The 18,156-nt window shown below is 44.9% G+C and overlaps 1 protein-coding gene across 2 annotated transcripts in view; it reads left to right on the top strand.

Moving 5' to 3' along the window:
- The window catches only part of P4HTM (prolyl 4-hydroxylase, transmembrane), a 104,492-nt gene that overhangs the window by 38,132 nt on the left and 48,204 nt on the right, over positions 1–18,156 (top strand). For both annotated transcript variants that reach the window (XM_029601267.1, XM_029601268.1), the window contains exon 6: positions 11,966–12,151. In XM_029601267.1, coding sequence (XP_029457127.1) covers positions 11,966–12,151 — 186 coding nt within the window. The remainder of the gene's footprint in view (positions 1–11,965; positions 12,152–18,156) is intronic.

Here is an 18,156-nt window from a genome sequence, read left to right as displayed (position 1 = left end):
CCTCTAGGTACCACAATAAAGCCCTTCTGACATCCAGACGACTTAACTCCTTTGCATGAGGCGTATCAATTTCCAAATTGGTAAAGGCCAGAAGTTCCACGGACTGACTTAAATGGAACGCTGAAATGACCTTCAGCAGTGTTGGTGTTTGAGGTAGTTGTGGGTGGATCCTTGGGCCGGTAGCAGATGACCACGCCCCCGGGGGAAGATCCTGAGAGGGACTACCGGTCAGGCTCAGAGTATGGAGACAGACACACACTAGTTCTTTTATTAGACAGTATATGGAACCACCAGAGGTGGCAGTAGTGAGCTGGAACGCCCGGCTGGGCTGTAGTCCCTCAGATACTGGAACAGTGATCCTGGATAACTGAGCTGTAGAGAAACTGAATATAGTGAGTAGGCAGGGTATGCAGAGTTCAGGAACAGAACCTTGATGGTAACACTCACAAAATAGTTCCTTGGAAGTAGCCCAGGACCTGGAAAGAGTAGGCCCTCGAGGAGTGAGTACTTGGTTCCAGGGAACGCTCTGAGAGAGGGAAGGTAACTCACTGATGTTGTAGGCAGCGAGGACTTCCTGGCAGAAGTGGTATTCAGTAGCAAGTCCGGGAACGAGGGCCCTCGAGGAGCGAGTACCGGTTCCAGACTGATCTGCAAAGCAAAAGAGAAAGCGAGGCCCCCGAGGAGCGGGTACCCCTGGTAAGTCCGTTGAGGCAGAGTAGCTTAGGTAGAGTAACCCATCTCTTGCTAACTCGATTAGTTAGCGATTTCAGAGACCTTAAATATCCGGTGCGGATGACGTCACCTCAGGGGGACACCCCTGAGGTTCGCACCACTGCTAGTACTTCAGTCGGGGCCAGGCCGCGCGTGCGCCCTTAGGCTCCGAAGAAACATGGAGGTGTGCAGCTTCTAGCCATCCGGGGACGCTGGAGGAGGACGGCAAGAGGACGACGTGGCATCCAAACTTCCAACAGGCAAAGAGGGAGTCGCCAAAGCAGTAAGGTGGGCGTAGTGGAGACGTTGGGCAGCGACGGTCACAACAAGCAGGAAAGACGGAACCGAAATCCACAAAAAAGGTTCCCTGCATTACAGGGCTTGAAGTTCAGATACCCTTCTGGCTGAACAAATCACCACCAAGAAAACTACCTTCAGAGTCGGATCCTTTATGGTGGCCCTATTAAGAGGCTCAAATGGTGCTTCACACATGCCCTTAAGAACCAGGTTAAGGCTCTAAAAAGGGCACACCTTATGGACAGGGGGCTGCAAATGCTTAGCCCCTCAGAGGAAACATACCACATCCAGATGTGCTGCGAGAGTTGCTCCATGAACCTTGCCCCATAAGCAGCCCAGGCCCAATACCTGTATTTTCAGGGAACTAAAGGACAAACCTTTCATTAGACCTCTCTGCAAAAAGGCTAGAATCTGCGCCACTGAAGCTCTCCGAGGATCAAGACTCGAAGACTCCCCAAACCCAGACATACGCCAAAGAAGTGGAGGCCTTGCGAGCCTTCAACAGAGTTGAAATAACATCTTCTGGATAACCTTTCTTCCTTAACTGCCTCCTTTGAAAAGCCAAGCCGCTAGACAAAAGCGATCCGCTTGATCTGAGAATATAGGGCCCTGCCACCCTGCCATAGAAATGTGGTAGATGGCCCAGCCCCAGGGGGCCATCCACTGCTAGATTGACCAGATCCACAAACCAAGGCCTTCAGGGCCACTCTGGAGCTACGAGAATCACCTTTCCTGGGTGGGCCTCTATTCTCCGTTCAACCTTGCCCGCCACAGGCTACAGAGGAAACACGTAGATCATAACGTCGTGCGGCCAAGAAAGCACCAAGGCATTGTCCCCTTCCACTCCATGCTCTCTTCTGCAACTGAAGAAACATAGCGCCTTGGCATTCCTCTGGGTTGCCATCAGATCCATATGAGACTTGCCCCAACTGCGAGAAATGAGGGTCATTGCTTGCTCCGATAGCTTCCATTCTCCAGGATCCAATCGCTGCCGGCTCAGGAAATCAGCCTGGGCATTGTCGACCCCCACTGTGTGCGAGGCCGCTATCAAGGCCAGATTCCTCTCCGCCCAGAACATCAGCATCTCTGCTTCCTGCACAACCGCTTGATTCTTAGTACCTCCCTGGCTGTTTATGTAGGCCACAGTCATCTCGTTATCTGACAGGACTCTGACTGCCCGGTTGCATAAAAGAGGAAGAAACTCCTGCAGAGCCAACCGCACCACTCTTGTTTCTAAGTGATTGATGGACCAAGACGCTTCCTCTGTCAACCACTGGCCCTGCACTGACTGGGACTAATACACAGGCCCCCAACTAGAGAGACTGGCATCGGACATCACCATCATCCACTGAGGCACCTCGAGGTTCACCCCGCAGCACAGATGATCCCAGCCAAGCCATCACAAAAGACTGGACCTGGCGGACTCTGTAAGCGGTAGTGGAAGATGGAACTGCTCTGAAATCAGATCCCATCGGGATAGCAATGCTTTCTGTAGAGGTCTCATATGAGCAAACATCCACGGGACCAGCTCCAAGGTCGAGGCCATAGAACTGAGGATCTGCAAGTAATCCCAGACTCTGGGCACTCAGGCCTTCAACATGTTCCCAACTTGTGCCTGCAGCTTGACAATCCGCTCCTCTGAGAAAAAAACCTTCCCCACACGAGTATTGAAGCACGTGCCCAAGAACTCCAGATCCTGCAAAGGAGAAAGGTGGTCCTTGGACAGATTCACTACCCAGCCCAAGGATCTCAAGCAGTGCAAGACCACTTCCACTGTCTGTCTGCAAAGGACCTCCGATTTTGCTCTGATGAGCCAGTCATCCAGATATGGATGAACCAGCACGTCCTCCATCCTGAGGGCTGCCGCTACCACCTTGTTGAAAGTCCTTGGTGAAAGTCCTCAGAGCCGTTGCTAGACTGAACGGTAGAGCGCAAAACTGAAAATGCTTCCTGAGGATCATAAACCTGAGCGGAATGGCCTCGCAGGGAACGGGGAACGCCATCGGGGCTCCCCTAGGGCTTGGCGCGCGCAAGGTGCACAAGTGTGCTCCCCGTTGCACGCGCCGACTCCGGATTTTATAACATGCGCACGGCTGTGCGCACATGTTATAAAATCAGGCGTAGATTTGTGCGTGCCGAGTTGCACGCACAAATCTACGCCCGAGCGTAGGTTCGAAAATCTGACCCATACAGCCTTGTTTTTTGGGTTTTTTTATTTATACTTTATTAAATTTCACAAAATATCTCAAGACAAATCTTGACATGAAAATTTGACAAGGCACAGAGATTAGAACAAAAAAAAAAGTAATAAGAAACACAATCAGCTACCAAAATGATAAAGGGAATGGAACATCTCCACTATGAGGAAAGACTAAAGAGGTTAGGACTTTTCAGCTTGGAGAAGAGACGGCTGAGGGGGGATATGACAGAGGTGTTTAAAATCATGAGAGGTCTAGAATGGGTAGACGTGAATCGGTTTTTTACTCTTTCGGATAATAGAAAGACTAGGGGGCACTCCATGAACTTAGCATGTGGCACATTTAAAACTAATCGGAGAAAGTTCTTTTTTACTCAACGCACAATTAAACTCTGGAATTTGTTGCCAGAGGATGTGGTTAGTGCAGTTAGTATAGCTGTGTTTAAAAAAGGATTGGATAAGTTCTTGGAGGAGAAGTCCATTACCTGCTATTAATTAAGTTGACTTATAATAACCACCGCTATTATTAGCAACGGTAACATGGACTAGACTTAGTGTTTGGGTACTTGCCAGGTTCTTGTGACCTGGGTTGGCCACTGTTGGAAACAGGATGCTGGGCTTGATGGACCCTTGGTCTGACCCAGTATGGCATATTCTTATGTTCTTATGTTCTTATCTGGCCTATTACAAAACAAGTCCTCAGGTTAGGAGGAACATTTTCATAATTTCAAGAAAAAATATACAAATATTATGGATTAGAAATACAGCCTTGTAGGTGCATAATTTTAAGCACACCTGGAAGAGGCTTTCCGAGGGTAGAGTCTGGGTGGGGTTTGCATTTATGTATGCACTTTTAGATTTTGAAAAATATGGGGTAGATTTTCAAAACTTATAAAATGCCAAGTCGGCGTGCGCAAGGGGTGATAGAGTTAAGCAATTACGTGCAGAGACGCATCGGGGCCTTCCCAACCCCCTAGCCTAACCTCCCTTCCCCTTCCCCTATCCTGCCCTCCCCCTATCCCTATCCTAACTAGCCCGATTTTTAATATCTCACCTTTTGCTCCTGCCTCGGAGCAGGAGCAAGTTGCGCACGCTGGCAGGGTGCCGGCATGCGATCCCCCAGCACAGCAGCAAATGGCCGCTGTGCCGGGCGCCTGTAGCCCCACTCTGCCCCCGGACCGCTCTGCCCCACCCCCTAGACTGCCCCTTTTTCAAGCCCCGGAACTTACACGGGTCCTGGGGGTTTACGCGCGTGACCGGGCCATTTGAAAATTATTGGCCCGGCGCACGTAAGGTCCGGCCACATGCGTAAACCCCAGGCTTTTGCACGCACCGGGGTTTGAAAATCTAAGCATGTAAATTTTGCCAAAAACTTTCCTGCCATAAAGTAGTAGGTGTAATTTTCTGTGGGTAGATTTCGGGGATAATTTTGAAAGCAAAGTTTATGTAAGTTTGTTTTAAAAATTGGTGTAACTTAGGTGTATAACAGTTCACAGATTTATGCAGGCTGTTATAAAATTACCTCCTAGGAACTTGATTCCATTAGATTATGATGATCTGAGACTAGTTGGGGATACATTTATATTTTGCAGTTAACTTCCTATGCATGTTTTATTTTTTAATCTAGTGCTGTTTCATACTTATACTTCAGACAACTCTTTCCTTCTAGATTGTCATTCAGTTTCAATTAAATAGTTAACCTGATGAAATGAATGTAGCAGTCACAGCTAAGGGACACCACTTGCAAATGAAGGTCATCTGGAATTCCATTGAGATTTTCCTTTTGTCTTCACTACCAAGCAATGAGCACGCACCAAAGGACCAAAAGACTAGTCTGGTCGTAGGCAACTCTGGTCCTCCAGTGCCGCCAACAAGTCTGGTTTTCAAGATATCCACAGTGGAGACACTGCATGCCAATATATCTCATGCATATTTATTATAGATATGCTGAAAACCAGACCTGTTTGTGGCTCTCGAGGACTGGGAGTTCTGAGGCTTGATAAAGAAGAGACGTCCTGCAGGCATTAACATGAATGTTTAGTACTTTTAGTTGGATATATTTCTTCTGCAGATTTTTGCTTACCACAGAGCTTTCATCCAGAAATGCAGGCATGCGCAACTGTCTTAAGTTAAAGGTGCTGAGCTTGGTCACAGCCCAAATAGATCTTAAACTGAAGCAAGTAAGGACATAGTGTAACAGCTCATTTCTTAGTTCCAGTTTGTGTTGCATCTCTGGCTTGGTTTTTAGATAAGAAAAAGCCATGGCAGTGTCTGTGACATCTTGCAACTGCCCTCTGAATTCCATAGTTAACCTTTCGGTTAAAAGCTTCTGATAAGTCAGCAAATCCATTTGTTCTTCTGACAGTGAAAGGGGAGCTCAAAACAGATCCACCATAAACTTTCCTGTTTGTAAATACTTATGCCATTGTATGTTTCTATGACATTTATTTTTTTCAGCTTTTCTTCTGTTTCCCTTTTCCTCTGGGAGGTCTGTCCTGAATGATTCTGGTCCACTTTACTGGCTGAGGGCTAAAACAGACAATTTCTTTGAGGCTGAACCCTTCAGTATTGCTCTTAAGCCGACAGGAGTTCCCCCTGCAATAACAATCAGCCTTCGAGTCCAGCCAAATCAACTCTGTGATGTGATCTTGTTCCTCTGCCCTGATAGGGCTCCAAGAGGCTGGACCTGTTTTATCTTATTTATGAAATTATTTGGTAGATTAGTAGTTTGTAGTTGTATCAAAGCAATGAACTTCAAAATTAAAAGCAATAAACTTAAAAAAACTAAAGAATAGACAAACCTAATTATACATTTTTTTAATAAGATGGATAGCAAATTCCCAAGTGCTTAACTATGAGAGTTTAAAAAAACAAGAGTGCCTTCGAATATCCTTGATAACATGACATTAATTGCCCAGTCTGTAGGTGTCATCCTCTTGAATTCAAGGAAGCCATATTTCCCAGGGACTTCTGGCAGTACTATATGTGCACTGCTAAAAGAACCTGTGATGAGGTGAGATATGGACAGTTCATCTAAGAAAAATCAAAGAGAATATGGACTGATGTCACTATTGTATTATTGTTAGGGTTCTCCCCTATGATAAAGAACTGATTTTAGTGTTATGCTTGATAAAGTATGTATTATGTTTTTAAAAGCACTTCTGTCCCATTGATCCAAAATATTTGCTCACAGTGGGACAGTAGTGTGGATGCCGTGTGAATCCATGTGAATGCATGGGAATAAACCAAGAGCCTGTCTTGAACATTTTGTCACATAACAGCAAAATACCCCAATTACAAAGAGCAGCAGCTTTCACAGAGTGGTGGCATGCGCTGGATCTTGCTTCGATGGTTGCATACAGTTTAGGGTGAACAGATGACTCTACAAACGTGCTTTCCAGCAATGGGTTATTAAAGCTCTTCCCCTTCCAAGGATTCTGAGATGTGTAGCCCACTTTAAGTTAATAAACGAGGTCTACAAATTCCTGAATTTGTTTGGATAGGAGTTAAAGGAAAACAAGACAGTGAAAAACATTCTTGTCATTATAAAGTAGTTACCCTCATAGGATTAGGTTGATTGTTATTTACTGTAGATTTCCAGCATAGAAAAATGCAGAAATGAAAGTTAAAAGGCATGAAAAATACATAATATGATACCTCTTTATTAATACAATCCTTTACTAGCTTGAGGGAATTAAACTTCCTTCATCCCTTCCATATTGTTTTGACCTGATGTCAGAATCCTTGGAAGGGGAAGAGCTTTAATAACCCATTGCTAGAAAGCATGTTTCTAGAGTGATCTGTTCACCCTAAATTGTATGCAGCCATCAAAGCAAGATCCAGCGCATGCCACCAATCTGTGAAAGCTGCTGCTCTTTGTAATGCGGGGTATTTGCGCTGTTATGTGACAAAATGTCCAAGACAGGCTCTTGGTTTAGTAGAGTGACTTTCTGAAGTCTCTGCTCAGCTCAGGAACTACAAGGGCTGTATATACAGATCATTCTGGTACTTCTCTCATCTCCTTAGGTTCCTCAATAGATGCATTGCAGAAGGATTAAGATTCTTTAGGAAAAATTAATTGTTTTGCTCAATTGAGGCTAATTGTAGAGAACCTTGGGTGATAAGAGATTAATTAAAGTCAATTTAATTATTAGCAAACAACAGAATTGAAAACTGGAAATAGTTTCCTCCCTGGTGTTTGTTTTCAATTAATTATAACTAATTGCTCTTGTAGCATTTACTCCTTTATTGTTTAAATAATGTCAAAAGCCTTTAACAAGGACCACCCTGGTTTGATTACTTGTGTTTTGGAAATAAACAAGGATACTTACAAGCTTTACCTTTATTCAGTGTAAATGTTGGCAAATTTGTAATCTGATTTCTTGTCTTTACAGAGTGCTAATCTTTCTAGGGAATCAGCAGCATTACTGTGATGCATTACAATTGGGGGATATTTTTTTTTTTTTTTTTTAAATTCTTTATTTATGGTTTTTCAAATACAATAATATATACATTGTATTAAGGAAATACATAAGCTGGATATCAAAGAAAAAGAGATGTTTTAAACATATTTTCTTCTCTAAACATAATAACAAGATTCCAACCTATTAAGTGCCATTACAAAAGGGGAGATACTTATTCTCCATCAACAAATGGGAGAAAAAAACATAATATTAAACTAAATACATGACATACGTGGTAATTTCTATCTCTATTTAAATTATTGCCCTGTGTGGTCTATAGGAGAAGATGTCGCAGGTTGTTGTCTCATCCGTTGTTCAAGAAATACTTTTAGGTGATCAGGAACGAAAAAAATATATGATTCTTCCTCTTTACTAATATAGCATTTACAGGGAAACCTCAATTTATATGAGAAACCCAGTGACAACACCTCTTGGCGAAAGGACAAAAAAGCCCTTCGCCTTTGTTGTGTTGCAACTGCTAAATCAGGGAAAATTTTTACAGGTTTCTCCATAAATGAAACAGGAAATTTGTTAAAGTACTTTTTCATGATCTTATTCAGATCATTTACAGTGAAAAAGGTAACGAGGAGAATACCCCAGTCGATTACCCTTTCATTTGAATTTTCTAAAAATCTCGTAAGATCCCCCTGAAACATCTCTTGGGAAATATTCCTATTCCTCGTTGACTTAGGCAGGAAATAACAGTTATTCACAACCGGTACCTCCCCAGGGACAATACCAAGCGTTTCTTGAAAAAAATTTGTCAAAGTGATTAGGGGGGTTTCCCCTGTCACTCTGGGAAAATTTATAATACGCAAATTAAAGCGCTTGGTAGTGTTTTCTAGGGCCTCTAATCTAACTGCAATTTGCTCTCTATCCTTTGCAACAGCAATATTAAATTCCTGACATTTCACACCATTACTTTCCAATTTAGTAATTCTTTCATCGGATCTTTTAATATGATCTTGAATTTGAACCGAATCCTGGGTATACCTCAAATTATACATATCCATTTTCCCTTCCAAAACTTTGATATTAAGAGACATTGCTGCGACCATTTCCCATATAGTCTCCAAAGTAACCAGTTCAGGACGTATAGGCAGAACAACTTCTTTGCTGCTAGATGCCAAAGCAGCATCAGATGTAGGTCCCAGGACCTCCTGTGCTACAGCTGGATTTAAAATACTTCCAGCTGTGTCCAGGTGGCCACTGATTTCATTTGGGGTCAAATCATTGCTTAGTCCTGATTTTCTTTGAACTGGAGGGAGTCCAACATTTGGGCTTAAAGAAGCCTCCTCTGTAGAAGTGGGCAATCCTCCCACACTACCCAACTCACCAGATTCTTCGGCTTTCTGAGATTGTGAGATAGATGGAACGAGAAAGTTCGTGATTGCCTGTTGGATAGGCGACGCTAGGGGGGCGGGTAGGGCAGGAAAAACCCTAACCCTTCCCTTCCTTTTGGCCGGCATGATATATACTCTATCTCATAGGCAGTCACTATCTCTCAATTTACCACTCCTTCAAATGGAGATAAGTAGAGGGGAGAGAGTTGAGACCATCAATTAAGAAAAAAAATTTTTAATACCTGAAAGCGATGGCTATGGCTATGTCCGGCTGAGTCCGGCAGAGTCTGATGGAGCGCACGCCCCTTTAGCGCACGCGGCTTCAGCGACGCGCCGGCTCTGCAGCGCGCCGCTTATTCTCTGGTTTTAAAGGCAGCTACTTCCTCCTTCCGGTCCGGGGCTCCGCCCACTGCCCTCGGCTTCGCCCTCACTGCACCGTCGAGGCTTGGCCACCCCCGGAGGCAGGACACACAGGTTAGCAGGCAAGCGATTTTATTTCACAGAGCGGTCTCCTCTCACCCTTCTCTCCCGCTTCTGGTTGCTTGTTCTCTGGTTTTAAAGGCAGCTACTTCCTCCTTCCGGTCCGGGGCTCCGCCCACTGCCCTCGGCTTCACCCTCACTGCACCGTCGAGGCTTGGCCACCCCCGGAGGCAGGACACACAGGTTAGCAGGCAAGCGATTTTATTTCACAGAGCGGTCTCCTCTCACCCTTCTCTCCCGCTTCTGGTTGCTTGTTCTCTGGTTTTAAAGGCAGCTACTTCCTCCTTCCGGTCCGGGGCTCCGCCCATTGCCCTCGGCTTCGCCCTCACTGCACCGTCGAGGCTTGGCCACCCCCGGAGGCAGGACACACAGGTTAGCAGGCAAGCGATTTTATTTCACAGAGCGGTCTCCTCTCACCCTTCTCTCCCGCTTCTGGTTGCTTGTTCTCTGGTTTTTAAAGGCAGCTACTTCCTCCTTCCGGTCCGGGGCTCCGCCCACTGCCCTCGGCTTCGCCCTCACTGCACCGTCGAGGCTTGGCCACCCCCGGAGGCAGGACACACAGGTTAGCAGGCAAGCGATTTTATTTCACAGAGCGGTCTCCTCTCACCCTTCTCTCCCGCTTCTGGTTGCTTGTTCTCTGGTTTTAAAGGCAGCTACTTCCTCCTTCCGGTCCGGGGCTCCGCCCACTGCCCTCGGCTTCGCCCTCACTGCACCGTCGAGGCTTGGCCACCCCCGGAGGCAGGACACACAGGTTAGCAGGCAAGCGATTTTATTTCACAGAGCGGTCTCCTCTCACCCTTCTCTCCCCGGGGGATATATTTTTTAATTCATCTACCACCAAATTAGCTTCCCAAATATACCCTCTGGCCTGCTCTGTGATTCAGGAGAGCTGGGTTTGAGTCTCCTCTTGAATGGATGTGGGGATGAGTGGTTACATTGTGGAGTTGATGCATTTGTGGAGAAGGCAGGAGTGACTGGGATGAACAGGGGGCAGTGAGGAAGACTGCTGCTTTATAAATTAGTGACCCCCTACTGGCATGGAAAGGTTCAGTCTCAGAGCAGAAGTCCAGCAAAGTGATCTGTGGCAATCAGTCTGTGGCTGCAAGAGGAGAAAAAGGGAAAAAAAGTAAAGAATGTGCCCTCTCCAAGATCTAAATCTATAATCTAATATTAAATATCTGCCTTCACTGAAACTCACCAAGGGAAATATATGTATGTAATGCCTTTATTGGAGCCTGGTTTAAAGGTGGTTAAAAGAGAACTATTAAAATACAGGAGCATCCAGTTCTTTGTTTCCAGGTCCATCGGCTGAAGGAGATGCAGTGGGATTGGGATTAATATCTGGACTATTTATCAAAACCAGACTTGAGTGGAAACTAGTAACAGAATCTGCTTGAGAAACTGAATATTATGGGCTAGATTTTCATAGACATTTGCATGGTTTTATACACTTAAAAGGCTGGAGCTCTGTGTACAGAAAAGTATGAGCGTAATTTGATTTTGTGTGCACTTTTATGTGTACTAGGGAGAGGTGTTCCAAAGGGCAGAGTTAGGACTTTCATGCATATACTTTTATTTATAAAAGTATGCACTTAAATTAACCTATACATTATGGGGCGGATTTTCAGAGCCCTGCTCGCCTAAATCCGCCCAAAACCGGGCGGATTTAGGCGAGCAGGGCCCTGCGCGCCGGTAAGCCTATTTTACATAGGCCTACCGGCGCGCGCAGAGCCCCGGGACTCGCGTAAGTCCCGGGGTTTTCGGAGGGGGCGTGCCGGGGGGGGCCCGAACCACGCGGCGTTTTTGGGGCGTGTCGGGAGCGGCCCGGGGGTGGGCCCAGGGGCGTGGCCGCGCCCTCCGGACCCGCCCCAAGGTCGCGTCCCGGCGCGCAGGAGGCCCGCTGACGCACGGGGATTTACGCCTCCCTCTGGGAGGCGTAAATCCCCCGACAAAGGTAAGGGGGGGGTTTAGACAGGGCCGGGCGGGTGGGTTAGGTAGGGGAAGGGAGGGGAAGGTGAGGGGAGGGGAGGGCAAAGGAAAGTTCCCTCCGAGGCCGCTCCGATTTCGGAGCGGCCTTGGAGGGAATGGGGGTAGGCTGCGCAGCTCGGCGCACGCCGGCTATACAAAATCCATAGCCTTGCGCGCGCTGATCCAGGTTTTTAGCAGATACGCGCGGCTCCGCGCGTATCTACTAAAATCTACTAAAATCCAGCGTACTTTTGTTTGCGCCTGGAGCGCAAACAAAAGTAGGCTATTCGCGCTCCTTTTAAAATCCGCCCCTATGCTCTGAGAAGAGCAGGGGTTACTTTATATACGGTGAAGGGCCTGAGCATTCTCAAAGTTACATGCAGATTTTATCCCAACCTGCAATTATAAAATTATTTTCCCTGAAGTAGCATTTTCATTATGTAAGCATTGGTGTTGTCTTTAAGAATTCCTGAGCATGCCTACAAGTTTGTTTCTATCTTTGTTAGGGTGATTCGGTTAACCCATTTGCCCCCTGAGATTGTGGAGCACAGCGAACCCCTGCAAGTAGTGAGATATGACCAAGGAGGGCACTACCATGCCCACATGGATAGTGGACCAGTCTTCCCTGAGACTGTCTGCAGCCATACCAAACTGATCGTAAATGAAACAGCTCCCTTTGAAACATCTTGTCGGTGAGTCATAGCTCAAGTGGAAGAAAATAATGAACCAAATTTGAATTTTAATAGAAAAATCATGTAGTATCATCCATGAAGTAACTAAGTAGCAAATTTAAAACAAATCAGAGAAAATATTTTTTCACTCAACACACAGTTAAGCTCTGGAATTCACTGCCAGAGGATGTGATAAAGGCAGTTAAAGTAGCTGGGTTTAAAAAAAGATTTGGACATGTTTCTGGAGGAAAAATCCATAAACTGTTAATAAGAAAGACCTGGGGAAATATATTGGTTATCCCTGGGATTTTATGATATCTTTCTAAAAGTTAAAAAAGAGATAATGAGATGCATATATGGTATGATACATAAATTATATTGGTATTAAGATAATGGGAATTGAGTTTATTGCATATATAACTAGACAAAGGTGCCAATTTTTATGAAGATTTATATAGGAATGTGAACATTTGTCTTCTGGGAACTGGAATGAGACCACCAATATATTTTTTCATACAACACCAAATGGTTTTCAGATGGTACTGACTTTTGGCACTACCATTCTGAGCCTGATTTGAACCTGTGACCTAGAAATGAATGGCTCTGTATCATTGGGCTAGTCACTGTGCCATCCAGTCCCCCAATTATACATTTATTTTTTGTGTCTTTGTCCAAGACATTGGACAATAATAAATAAAAATGGTACAAATAAAAAGTATATAGAGGCCAATTTTTGGTAAGCTGATGAGCAGATAAATTAGCTAGTTAAAGACAGCCAGCTAACTTCTCCCGGATAATCAGTAGGATGTTTATTGATTTGGGATGACTCCCTGAGTATGAGAAAGATTAAAAAGATAAGTAGGAGGCAGTTCAGAAATCTAAGTTATAGAAGGATAAAAGAAGAGAGGGAAAGGATTATAGTGATATAGGAGATGACAACAGATAAAGACCAGTTGACTTATCTGGTCTACACTGGTCTGGCTTACTGTAGAATCTAGAGGAAGTTTCAGCATTACACTGCAAAGAATATATTCCAGATGCCCACTGTAGAAGCTTGAATGCCTGTAGGACATTGCTCCTTATTCAGGTCAGTGTTTGTTGTCTTCCTCTTTGGCTCTTTACCAGCCTGGATGGATAGGCATAAAAGATCCCATACTTGATCCAACCACCAGGTCCTCCCATCCCTTGTGTCTTTACCATCAAACTTTGTAATAATCTTTTTCCATTGATAAGCAGTCTAAATTAGCCATGATCCCTGGGTTGATGCCATCTGGTGGCAACGAACAGATTTCTGCCACAGCTAGCAGCTTTTTAGCTCTACTGAGCATATGCAGGAATTCCCATGCAGCCATTGCCCATCAGTCTCTTCAGTCATTTTTTGTCTGTGCTAGAGCATGGATGGATTTCTCTTTCTCTCCCTCAAAAAAAAAAGTTTTTTGCTGCAGCTTCTTTGCCCCGCTGCCTCAGCAACCTCCCATCAGCACTTTATAGTGCTAACTTCTTCTAAAAAACAAAGAAGAAAGGAAGAATTTACTCTGTTACGTCTCCACCGAAAAAGCTGGTCAGTGGCTTCAAGGCCTGCACATATGGGCGACTAATGTCAATAACAGATATCCATGAGGTATGTTATCGCTGTTTGGGACTTAATCATGACTAGCCAGTCTGTCCAGTCTGCGCAAAATGTCACCATAGGCCCAACAAAAAAGAAAAATAGATGAACTACGTCAGGCCACGTCTACCGGGGACCACTGCCCTTGGGCCACCAATCCTTGGCACACTGCTCCCCAACCACTGAGACTGGCATCCGTGGTAACTACCACCCAATCCAGAACCTCCAGATCCACTCCCTTCCCAGCCCTGTCCTGGGGACCCCCAGTCAGTCAGGTTTTCAGGATATCCACAATGAATATGCCTGAGAGAAAATTTGCATGCACTAGCATGCAATTTAGAACTTGAGGGATGAATGGTTGCAATTCATCCTTGTGAAATAACCTAACTTTACTTTTTTTTTTTTTTTTTTTTAACTAACAGACTTCAGGTTTGCACACTACCATCTGATGGAGACATAGAAATACTGAGGGACTGCAGGTGGCACTCTCAGTTATGTAGCAGTGCCTCAAAGTTTTTGTTCGCTGCCTACATCTGCTGGTAGGGATGCATAAACCCACTTGTCTAGACTGATCTGGGTATGAACAGGAACACCTCAATTTCTTGTGTCTTCCCTAGCTTCCATATCATGTTGCAGGGATCAGCAACCACCAGCAACAGTTGAAACCAAGGTACAAAAACTACTGGACCACCGAGCCATAGAATTGGTCCTCACATCCCAGGAAGGAACTGGTTTCAACTCCCTAATTCCAAAGAAATCAGGAGGTCTCCATTCCATCTTGGATGTCTGACATTTAAACGCCTTCCTTCAAAAGGAAAATTTTAGAATGAACTCCCTGAGCACAATCTTAACCCTTCCTACAGCAAGGAGACTGGATGTGCTCCCTGGATCTCCAAGATGCATATGCATACATTCCAGTTCATTCATCTTGCTGGAAGAACCTCCATTTCCAGGTGGGCAGAACTCATTACCAGTACAAGATGCTGCCCTTTAGCCTCTCCAGTGCCCCATGAGTTTTCACCAAATATCTGATTGTTGTGGCGACATATCTTTGTCACAAAATAAGAGAGTACAGACCCCCTACTTATTAAACCACAACGCACATATATAGGGAGTCCAATAACATCAATCTGAGAGTTGTGGTGACATATCTAGACAACTGGTTGATAACCACCCCATCACAAATGGAGACAAAATGTTCTTTTCAGAGGGCCATTGAGCTTCTTCAGGATCTAGGATTTAACATAAACTTCAAGAAATCGAACTTGAACCCATCACATTCCCTCTAATTCATAGGAGCCCTGCTGGACACACAAAGAGCCAGAACATATCTTCTACAGGATCAAATCCTGAGTTTCCAACTTTATGTGGGTATCCTTCTAAACAAACCTCGGACAGCAGCCCGTCAACTTCTGGTGATCCTGGGACACATGGCTGCGATTTATGTGGTGCCCCATACAACAATCCATGTGAATCATCTGCAATGGGGAATCAAGTCCCAGGGGATCAGCAGAGACAATCTCTTTCTCACATAGTCACCATTTTGAAAGACATGAAAGTGAATCTATCATAGTGGCTTCAACTACCCAATATCCTTGTGGGAGTGATGTTTTCCCCAAAGCCCTATCAAATAATCCTAACCACGGATGCGTCTACAATGGGCTGGAGGCACATGTCTTGTCCAACCAAACACAAGAAACATGGATGAGGTTCAAAAAGAAACTTCATATCAACTGACTTGAATTGAGGGCCATAAAATATGGTCTTGCGTTCTCACACATTCTGCAAGAGGAGAGTATCCTCATTCGGACAGACAACCAAGTCACAATGTTTTATGTCAATAAACAAGGCGGCACAGGTTCTTGGACACTATGCCAGGAAGCTCTGGAAATATGGCAATGGGCAAGTGACCTATGTTCCTGGTCTAAAGAACACACATGTAGATCGCCTCAGCAGGATCTTCAATCCACACGAGAAGTCCCTCAGACAAACCACAGTCAACAGATTTTTTTCACTATGGGGTTGACCAACAATAGACCTATTTGCATCAGAAATGAATCGGAAGCTAAATCAGTTCTGCTCAGTCTGATGGAGCCCATGGAGGATCACGCAAGACGTATTTCTGCTTGATTGGGGATCAGACCTCGTGTACGCATTTCTCCCCTTTTCACTGATCACCAGGACAATTCAGAAAATGATCAGAGACAGGGCTCATATGATTCTCATTGCTCCGGCATGGCCCAGAGAAATATGGTACACGTATCTAGTATAACTATCATTGCATCCAACAGATCCCATAGGCAAGAGACCCATGTTACTCACATAGGACGAAGGACGACTTCTTCATTTGGACCCTATGTCTCTTTATTTAATAGTATGGATTTTGAATGCTCAGTAATCAACAAGCTGCATCTTCCGACAGAGTGGAAGATTTCCAGCCAGGAAATCTTCCACTCATCGAAACCATGCCTTCAAATGGAAAAAATACTCATCATAGTGTAAGAGACATAACATCAATCCTCGCTCCTGAAAACCCAGATCTTTACTAGTGTATCTGCATCAACTATCCTCCCTGGGCCTCGCAAACTTGTCCATGTGAATACACTTTAAAGCCATAGCAGTCTACCATGATAACCATTCCATAGCAACACATCCTCTGGTAGCTCAATTTATAAAAGGTCTGTTACACTTTAATCCACCGTAAACACTGTATGCCAGGAACTCATGTGTCTGCCATTTGAACCACTAGTTTCTTACTTGGAAGGTGGTATTTCTGGTAGCCGTCATAGCAGCATGCCATATACTAATAGTATACTATTACTGTAACTGAAGCTCAATTACTAAATGTTCAACATCCATGCTGTTAAGTGAAGGGACCTATAGTATGCTATAGCTGTAACTGTAATACATTTACAGCTCACTGGTCCAATACGCGTTCACCAGATCAAAGCAGTGGTGACTTCAGTTGCAAATTTACAGAACTTACTGCTCAATGATATCTGTAAAGTGGTGATATTGTCGTCTGTACATACCTTCACTTCACATTTCTATCTAGACAAGTAGGTGGCATTGCATAGCGCTGTAAGAAAAGCTAAGCTGTCTCAGGTTGCAAAATTCCCCAAAAAACAAGGAGATGGAGCGTAGCAGGTATTTCCGCCATGCATGCAGACACACTCCTCTGCAGTCCTTAGCTTGGGACTTCCCAGAGATCATGGCTAATTCAGACTGGAAAAGAGCAAGTTTACTTACTGTAACCGGTGTTTTCTGTAGATAGCAGGATGAATTAGCCATGAGCAACCCTCCCTGGAGACCAGATCATGTTAATACAAGAGCTTTTTTTCAGACTGAAGAGACTGATGGGCAGTGGCCATGCGGGAATTCCCGCACATGCTCAATAGAACTAAAAAGCTCTGCTAGCTATTGGGCCGATACAGTAAATCCCGCGGGAGAGCCGGCGCTCCGAGGCGAGCGCCCGCTCTCCCAACACGCGCCCAGGCCACTCGCGTGTCCCTAGCGCCTCCTTTTTGACAGGAGCAGTGGCTGTCAGAGGGTTTGACAGCCGACGCTCAATTTTTCCGGCATCGGTTCTCGAGCCCGCTGATAGCCACGGGTTCAGAAACCGGACGCCGGCATAATTGAGCTTCCGTCTTCCGACCCGCGGGCTGCAGGCACATTTAAAAATTTTTTTTTTTGGGGGCCTATGACTTAATATCGATATGATATTAAGTTGAAGGGTGTACAGAAAAGCAGTTTTTTCTGCTTTTCTGTACACTTTCCCGGTGCTGGCAGAAATTAACGCCTGACTTTGGGCAGGCGTTAATTTCTGAAAGTAAAATGTGAGGCTTGACTGCACATTTTACTTTCTGTATCGCGCAGAAATAACTAATAGGGCTATCAACATGCATTTGCATGTTGCGGGCACCATTAGTTTTGGGGGGGAGGGTAAAAATAGTGGGTCGAAAACATGCGCCAAACGCGGGCTAACGATACAGTACAGTGCGCTCCACTGGAGCGCACTGTACTGTATCGGTCTGTATGAGAGAAGTCCATTCATTGCCACTAGATGGTGTCCACCCAGAAATCATAACTAATTCATTATGGGGTCGATTTTAAAAGGAGCGCGCGGCCATCTGGTGCATATGGACTCGACAATTTTATAACGTGCGCAGGAGGAAGAGAATATGAAGAACAAAAGGGAATTCATAATCTGCTACAAATTCTTAAAAGTGTTATTCATTATGAAATATTAAATTAGAAAAATATAACTTCTTAGCAGCATGCAAAGACGTTTTAATAGTTTGATATTCTATGTGCATCAATACACTGCAGATCCTCATTTCTGAAAACTCAGTCATCGTGATAAACATTTATTAAGCAGAACAGTAACATTCGTTAATAGAGCTGTTGGATCTGCATG

Source organism: Rhinatrema bivittatum, chromosome 4 (genome assembly GCF_901001135.1).
Source record: "Rhinatrema bivittatum chromosome 4, aRhiBiv1.1, whole genome shotgun sequence".
Classification (NCBI taxonomy): Eukaryota; Metazoa; Chordata; class Amphibia; order Gymnophiona; family Rhinatrematidae; genus Rhinatrema; species Rhinatrema bivittatum.
The sequence above is the reverse complement of the archived record's forward strand: the minus strand, read 5'-3'. Positions and strand labels throughout refer to the sequence as shown.